At 45.9% G+C, this 7,580-nt stretch overlaps 1 protein-coding gene across 1 annotated transcript in view; it reads left to right on the forward strand.

The window, feature by feature from the left end:
* Positions 1–615: 615 nt before the first annotated feature.
* The window catches only part of LOC104492080 (glutamate decarboxylase 2-like), a gene marked incomplete at its 5' end in the record, with an annotated part of 36,769 nt that continues 29,804 nt past the window's right edge, over positions 616–7,580 (forward strand). Inside the window, 4 exon segments of the mRNA XM_010134582.1 lie at positions 616–636; positions 639–875; positions 5,690–5,780; positions 6,620–6,732. Of these exon segments, the coding sequence (XP_010132884.1) occupies positions 616–636; positions 639–875; positions 5,690–5,780; positions 6,620–6,732 (462 nt within the window).

The raw sequence follows: 7,580 nt of genomic DNA on the forward strand, positions 1-7,580 counted from the left end.
GACCTCTGTCCTCCTGGCCCCGCCGTGGGAGAGCTGCTGCGGGCGCCCCGCACCTGGGCTGTTGCCTGTCTGACCGCTCCCGCGTTACCTCAAATTAGGGGGTTCCACTACAGCTCGACTCTGCCTGAGCCATCGCGCTTAAAGAAAAGATGTCAGCGTGTGCACTGTGAGAGCGTGCGGCGTCGCCTTAGAAAAAGGCATTAAATTATCAACAAGTTACTTTGATTAGAGAGTAGCAATGAGGGTGGTTTATTGCAAGGGAAATGGGAGTTTTTAGAAAAGTGCTTCTGGTAGCGTTTGATTCCCAATCTTTATTTTCCCAAAGGTTCGTTTTCCCTTTTGTTTCCCCACTTGCTCTCATTGTCTTAAAAACTGGTCTGAAATACACTATGAGTAAAATTTGCGATTTTAGGTGGGATATTAAAACCTAACCTTCCCACCTCTTATAGGATATTAAAAACTAACTATTATCTCTTAGAATATTCCTTTAAATACAATCATCTTGCTAATTTGCTTATTAAATTAAAGCAAAGTCTGTTTGTATTGAAAAGGTTACCTAAACAAAAATGGGAGAAGCTTTTGTCCAAAATCTGTGTATATGGTCGTGAATCAAAGATAACTTTTCGTTTCTCCATTCCCAGATCTTCTGCCAGCGTGCAATGGAGAAATAACAACGATGTCTTTCCTACAAGATGTTGTGGACATTTTACTTCAGTATGTGGTGAAAAGTTTCGATAGATCAACAAAAGTTATTGATTTCCATTACCCAAATGAGCTGCTCCAGGAATATAACTGGGAACTGGCAGACCAGCCACAGACCTTGGAAGAAATTTTATTAAACTGCAGAACTACTCTGAAGTATGCAATTAAAACAGGTAATGGCCATGATCATTTTCTACCCTCTATGGTCTCATCCATTGATTGAATGTATCCTTTCATTCTATCTTGAAATGTTAAAGATTGAAGTAGCAACTGTATTTTGTCAGTTCCAAGCAATTTCTAGCAGAGACAGAAATCGTTTTCCTGAATGATAAAATACTCCAGCAACCCCGTCTCTCTAGCTGTCAGCGCAGCATCGCCCACCCTTTCCGATTTAAAATTAATGCTTCTGTGCAGCGGAGATGCCGGCCGTGCCACGGAGCAGCCTTTTCACCACCTTGCGACTTCCCTCCTTACCTTTTCATCCATTTCACATGTGGTAGCCCGAGGTTTGCCCCTTACTCCCTCCCCGCAGACCGGGATGCTTCGGGTGCGGAGCCTGGAGGCAGCCGGGACATGGGGCGAGGGGCATCCCTACCTGGGGGCAGCAGAGGCCAGCCCATTTAACAGCCAAAACCGCAATAAACATCCTGTGAATGGGTGCTTTGAGCGGCCATTTGCCGTGTCTCTTCCCTTACCTGCCGGACACAAAAATAGGAGAATTTGGCAGAACTGCGCACAGGAGTATCGAGGGTCTTTTTTTTCAACTTTAGGCTCAAGCAATAAAAGCGAAACCCGAATTGTTTTAATAGCCTTTCGTTGTTGTTGTTTTCAACTGGGGAGGGCAGAGATGGCTCGACCCCAGCCTGCCTGGGACCCCCGGACCCCCGTTAGTCGTGCCCCGGTGTGGACGTCGCGGCAGGGAGGCAGCGTGGGGCTCACCCAGGCCGGGGGAAGCCCCCAGCCCCGCACCCGGAGCCACCTTAAACAAACTGCAGCGGAGCAGACAAAAAGCATAGCTGCAATTACGGTTGTGATTGAGAAATCATGTGGAGTGTGGGGAGCTCTTAGTGGGGATTTGAATTACTGGGAAATTGCTTTAAAATAGATGTGTGGCAATTACTGAAAGAGACAAAAGGCTGATTTGTGAATAGAGGTTGAGGGGAAAACAAAAACCAGGTTTTGTCACCTTTTGGGAACAGCAGGCTGATCTCAGTAAAGATTGTGGGTGATCCACCGTGAAATCCTCCTCATTTAGAGGTGGAAATGTCCAGCTGAATGTTTTTGATCCATGAGTTGCATGCTGTCAAAACGTCTGTAAAATATTGGAACAAATAGTTAGATAAATGATGGCCACGGGAACAGTCTATCAGTCCAGTGATCCATGTGATGTGTCTGGGTAGGGCATACAAAACATTTTCACAGAATGATGTGAAACACAGGATCTGTGAATGTGGGAAACCAAAGAATAGGGTTTCTTAAGCGATTTTCATTGATCTTTGTTATAGCCTGTTTCACATAATGGACCTATTTAATTCTGAGCATCCGAAAAAGACCCTTTAAAATGATATTACAATTTCTCTTCCGTACCATAAAGGCTTTCCCTTCTTGGCATTTTTTTTGTTTGTTTCAAGGTCTGAGGACTGGTGCTGGGGGGTTGTGTGAGCTCCGGTGGGGTGGTGGGGTTCAGCTGGGGCGTGCAGAGCTGCCTCCCTTGGCTGCCACCACTCCTCCGCATTCTGGGGCAGCTGTCCCAGCCTTTGGGGGAGCTCATGAAACACGCGGGATTTACGCCAAGAGTCCTTCAGCATGTGCTTTGGAGTAAAATGTTTGATTTACCCTCAGAGGAAGGACAATGCAGTGAGGTTTCTGGGGTTTGCCTCTGCTCCCGCTGCAGGAGCCCTTTGGACACAGCCCCTCCCGGGCTGGGGGTGGGCCTGGGCTGCTTTTGGCTGCAGGGGCCCAGGAGACTGATTAGAAAATAAATTGTATTGCTTTGATTAGCCTCACAGCTGGATCCCCAAGTCCCAGCACTGATCCATGGTTGGGATTCAAGGAGTTGGATGACTGATTTTTTTGGCCGAGGGGCAGGTATGGGATGCTTCTAGGTGATGCCTGCATGCCACGGCTCGCTGGGGTGCCTGGGGGAGCCACACGTGGCTTTCTGCCCCCTTACCAGTTACCAGTATTCACCCACAGTGACAATTTTGTCTGAGAATACAAAGGTCAGCATCTGCAAATGCAGGGAAAGATAGATGCAGAATCCAGTGCAATGCTCACCAGGGAAATTGAAATGTGGGCATTTAAAAATGGTTTGGAAACCCCAGGAAGGTTGTGAGGAGCTGGTGCTGGTCCAGCCTTCCCCCTGGGAGGCCCCGACGCTGGTAGCAGGCTGTGCGTGCGGTGGGGCTGTGAGCAAGGCCGAAGTCAGTGCTGCCAGTCAAGACTGCGGAGACTGTGTTCGTGCCTAAAATCAAGTGCAGGCAGGAGCATGTTTGAGAGGAGGGTGTGTGTGGTGAGGGCTCGTCCTCAGCAGGGAAAATCCAGCCCTGGCTGTCCCAGTGCCTCAGCCCAGTTCTTGCCCATCATCTCTGGATTTACTCTGGATTATGTGTAAACACCTTATGTATTGCTAAACCAGCCAGTAAGCAGTAATCACCCATTTTCACAATCTCCTTCCTTCACCGCACCCTGTTGTTCTCTTTTCCCAGTCACCTCTTTGTTCGGTGACAACCTCGACAAAGGATGTGTTCCAGGCAGAGAGCACCCGGATGGTGATTTTTGTGCAACTCTCACAAGCTCTTCTTACCTGGGCAGTGGAACCTGTGTTTTAAGCAAAGCCGCAGTTCTCCATGGCCACCTAGCCAAAGGAAGAGAGCATGCTCGCATATTAGGGTGTCACATGGACGGACAAACCCTTGTAGCTGAGGTTGGGGGTAGATTGGGGCATTATATTCTCTGCCATTGTGTGTTAAAGCCTCACTGCAGAGGGAACGGCACTGAGTAGAGAGGGCCACGTTGCAGGTGTCGAGGCTGGAGCTCCACCAGCAGCCACAGCAGCAGCTCCTGCTCTCCCTGTACTAACGTCTGTGTAGGAGCATGATGCTGCTTCCCCCACCTCACTTGCTCCAGGGTACAGCTGCCCCAACCCCTGCGTGCAGCTGACCCTGTTCCTATGGTGGTTCCAAAAAGAAACAGGCGGTGACAACAAGGCTGTCGCCTGGGGCTTGGTACAGGGCTGACAGAGAGCTGCTGAGACACCGCAGTTGCAAATATGAATTCTACTATTCCCCGGCTTTTCAGTGTGGATTTATTTCCAAAGCAGGAGTTTTTCTGGTCTGTGTGGCCCAGATTTACCAAAAGCTTTCAGCTCCTAATTTTCTGTTGCTTTCTGGCAGAATTTGGGAGCCCACTTGGAGCCTGGCTGTGCGATTGAACCCAAGCTATAAATACCAAAATGTCTTTCAAAATCCCATTGTCAGGGTAGATGCAGTCCTCTGCAGGCAGAGCCCCTGGTGTGGGCTTACCGTGGCTTTGACAGTGGTGGTGGGGTGCATGTGTGCCCCAGGCCTGTCGAACCTGCTGTAGAGCATGCAGGGCAGGGGCTGGATCCTGTTCTTCCTGCTGGATCTTGGCAGCTTTCCTTGGTGCCTGAGGAGCTTTGGCTGCCTGTCCTGGGCAGCATGGACCAGAGGAAGGTGGCAGTTCCTAACTCTGGTGGGGGGGACTCTGTGCAAAGTGCAGTCAGGCTGCATGGCAACAGCATGGGGCTCATGTCAGGTTGAGGGTGCAGGGAGATGGATTTTGCATGTGTTCCCCAACCCCCCCTGCCTCCCCTCCCTGCTGCCGCCCCAGCCCTCATCCCCTGCTCTGGTCTGCCTGCACAGCCCAATTACTCTGCCTTTGTGCTCTGCAAGGTGTGAGCTGGAGAGCAATTCCCTGTGCTGTTCTGCCAGCCATGTGTCCGAGCCTGATAAGAGGCCACCGGAGACCGAAGATAAGTTTTCTCTTGGTGCTGGGTCTGCATTTCCTCCATCATCTTGCTCGATCTTTTGTTTTCTGTAATGGCAATAACAGTATGTCGTCTTTGGGTCACCACAGTTTTTCCAAACAGAGGCTGCCTTCGTTTGAGTCGGGTGGCGTTTAAATAATTGCCAACCATCCGTAATTTGTACTGGTAATTATACCGTTTAACAGGGGCTTGTGGGGAGCAGCTAGTAAACCCAGAGTATTAATGGTTCCTGGGTTTAGTGGCTCTAGGCATATTTTTTTAGGAAAAATTGCTAGCAGGATTTTAGAAAAGTATCAGGAGCCAATTAGGTTAACCAGGTAAATGGACTGTCAGCTCATTAAGTATATTCTTGTGCATCATTCTGCTGGGGCAGCAGTGCTGGTTTTCATGGGTTTTGTTTAAAATCACAGTTGCAAGCATCACTCTGACAGGAAAGAAATGACAAGGACCACCACCTTCCCTGCCATCTTCGTACAATCATCGGCCATTGAGTCATGTGAAAGCAGTCACCAAAATGTTCCATTTTCTCATTTCGCCCTGTCTATTATAATCATTAGCCATTCATCACTGATGTTATATGTACTGGCAAGCTCTTCAGATGGTGTCTCGTGCATGCCTTTCAAACCTAGCCAGGCAAAACCACATCCAGTGACAACATGTGACACACTAACGGGAGCAAACAGCTATTTTTGTGAGGCAGCAATGTGCTAATTTTCAAGGCGTATTGAGAGGATAATAGGGAATGTTGGAATTCATTGTTTTGCTTTCGGTGTAATTGTACTGATTTTACTGAGTTTGAAGTGAGAAAGAAAGAAATCCTGTCTTTTCCAAGGGATGTATTTATTGCTGTTCTCTTTGTTTCTATCTTGGAAAAAGCACTTCCTACCCTATAGAAATCCGAGGTAAATATACTGTTCTGCACCAAATAGTTTCATTCAGAGTAATCAGTCTTTTAATAAGATTTTCCATCTTATGCAGGGCACCCTAGATATTTTAATCAACTTTCAACTGGATTGGACATGGTTGGATTGGCAGCAGACTGGCTGACATCAGCAGCAAATACTAATATGTAAGTAGCAGATTTTTTTTTCCGTAATAATATCTAATACAATTTTACAGTTATACTCTAAAATATTAGCTGCATAGCTGAACGAAAGGAGGAATACTTTTTATGTTAATATTGCCAGAAAAACAATTGTCTGCTTTTTAAATGTTTTCTACAGCTATTTACATGCAGACTTTCAACATTGTCCTGTAGGTTGTCTTCTATAAAATTTCATTACACTAATAAGGTGTTGGTTTTGCTACACCCCCAAAAATATGCAAAAAAATTATTTTAGCCTTTTGCATGCATAAATATGTAAAATGACAGGTGTGCTAAGTGAACAGTTGCATTCCTGTAGAGGGGTTATGTACAATCCGTACTCAGAACAGTTAGAGCCATTGCTTTCTGTAAGAAAGAGGTGCAGGATTCAAGAGTGGGATTTTTTTCTTTATTTTACTTTGGGACTAGAAAGCATTTCTGTGCACTTGCTTAGCTTCATGCACTGTCTTGTCATCACGAACAGGACTGCTGACATGTATGCTTCCAGACGTGCACACGGTTTTTTGCAAGGCGAAGGTTCTGCCCTACAGCTCTCAAATACAGGGCAAAGCCTTGAACCTGCAAGAGGTGGGCAAGATGCATTTCACTGAAATGGGTAGAAATGGAGTCTCAAACGGTCTCAGCATTTCTCCTTCTAGACATTTAACATCAAGTCAGAAGGAAGATTATCGAAAGTATTGTAAAACAGAGCTCTACCCAGTGGAAGGTAGAGTATATTGTGGCTATAATGTAATGTAATATTGGAAAAAGATGTGTTGGTGTTGTAGATGAAAGCATTAAATATGGACATTACTACATTTCAGGTTCACCTATGAAATTGCTCCAGTGTTTGTACTTTTGGAATATGTCACACTAAGGAAAATGAGAGAGATGGTTGGCTGGCCAGGGGGCTGTGGCGATGGGATATTTTCACCTGGTACATGATGTTTCAAGCTTTCTTTCTTTTTCAGACTATGCTATATGACATCCCCTGTAGTTAAAGAGTAAACATAGTTAAGTATTCGAGAGGACACTTGCTAATAACCACCAGTGGCCTCTAAGATAAAGTATTGCATGTTTATGAATTTCAGGGATGTGATGATGAGGGTCTGTTTGAGCAAATTGCACTGCATTTTGAGCAGCTGTAATGCACATGGGAAACATAATCAGAACAGACATTTGCCTTGCAGTTTCGCTTTACCCCACTTTTTATGGATTACATGAAATAGAAAGACTATTGTATTAATAACAGAGGGAAGAAACACAACAATGCTCTCCATCACTGCAGGGGAAATAGCAGCAAAGAAGTAGCATCCCTTCAAATAATTTTAGCAGAGTTGGTAAGATCCTGCCAACATTACAGTACGTGGTGAGCTTTCCATGAGTGAGCTGGCATGTTGAGCTCAGTGGGGGTGCTTGGGTGCTAGTTAATCTAGCCTGAAGGATCACAAACCTGGTACCTTGAGGGCAAGTCACAAGGCAGAAAATGAGTGATTAACTCTAGAGAAATCACTGACTCCAACAAACACTACATTGTTCAGATTTCTTTTTTTTTTTTCTTTTAGTAATTCCACTTAGTCTTTTGATTTATACTTTGTCACCTCCTGTCTTATCTGGAATTTCATTGCTAAAAATTTTGGCCTGTCTCACCAAATGGCAAAAAATTAAAAGAATTGACACTGAGCATAGCATCTTGGCTTGTCAAAAGAGAACAGAATAGTAGCTGGTGGGGAAGGAGCCCCTCTGGAAAGAAAGTTCATTGACCTATTCAAGAGAGAAAGAGTG

Source organism: Buceros rhinoceros, unplaced genomic scaffold, assembly GCF_000710305.1.
Source record: "Buceros rhinoceros silvestris isolate BGI_N320 unplaced genomic scaffold, ASM71030v1 scaffold10824, whole genome shotgun sequence".
NCBI lineage: Eukaryota > Metazoa > Chordata > Aves > Bucerotiformes > Bucerotidae > Buceros > Buceros rhinoceros.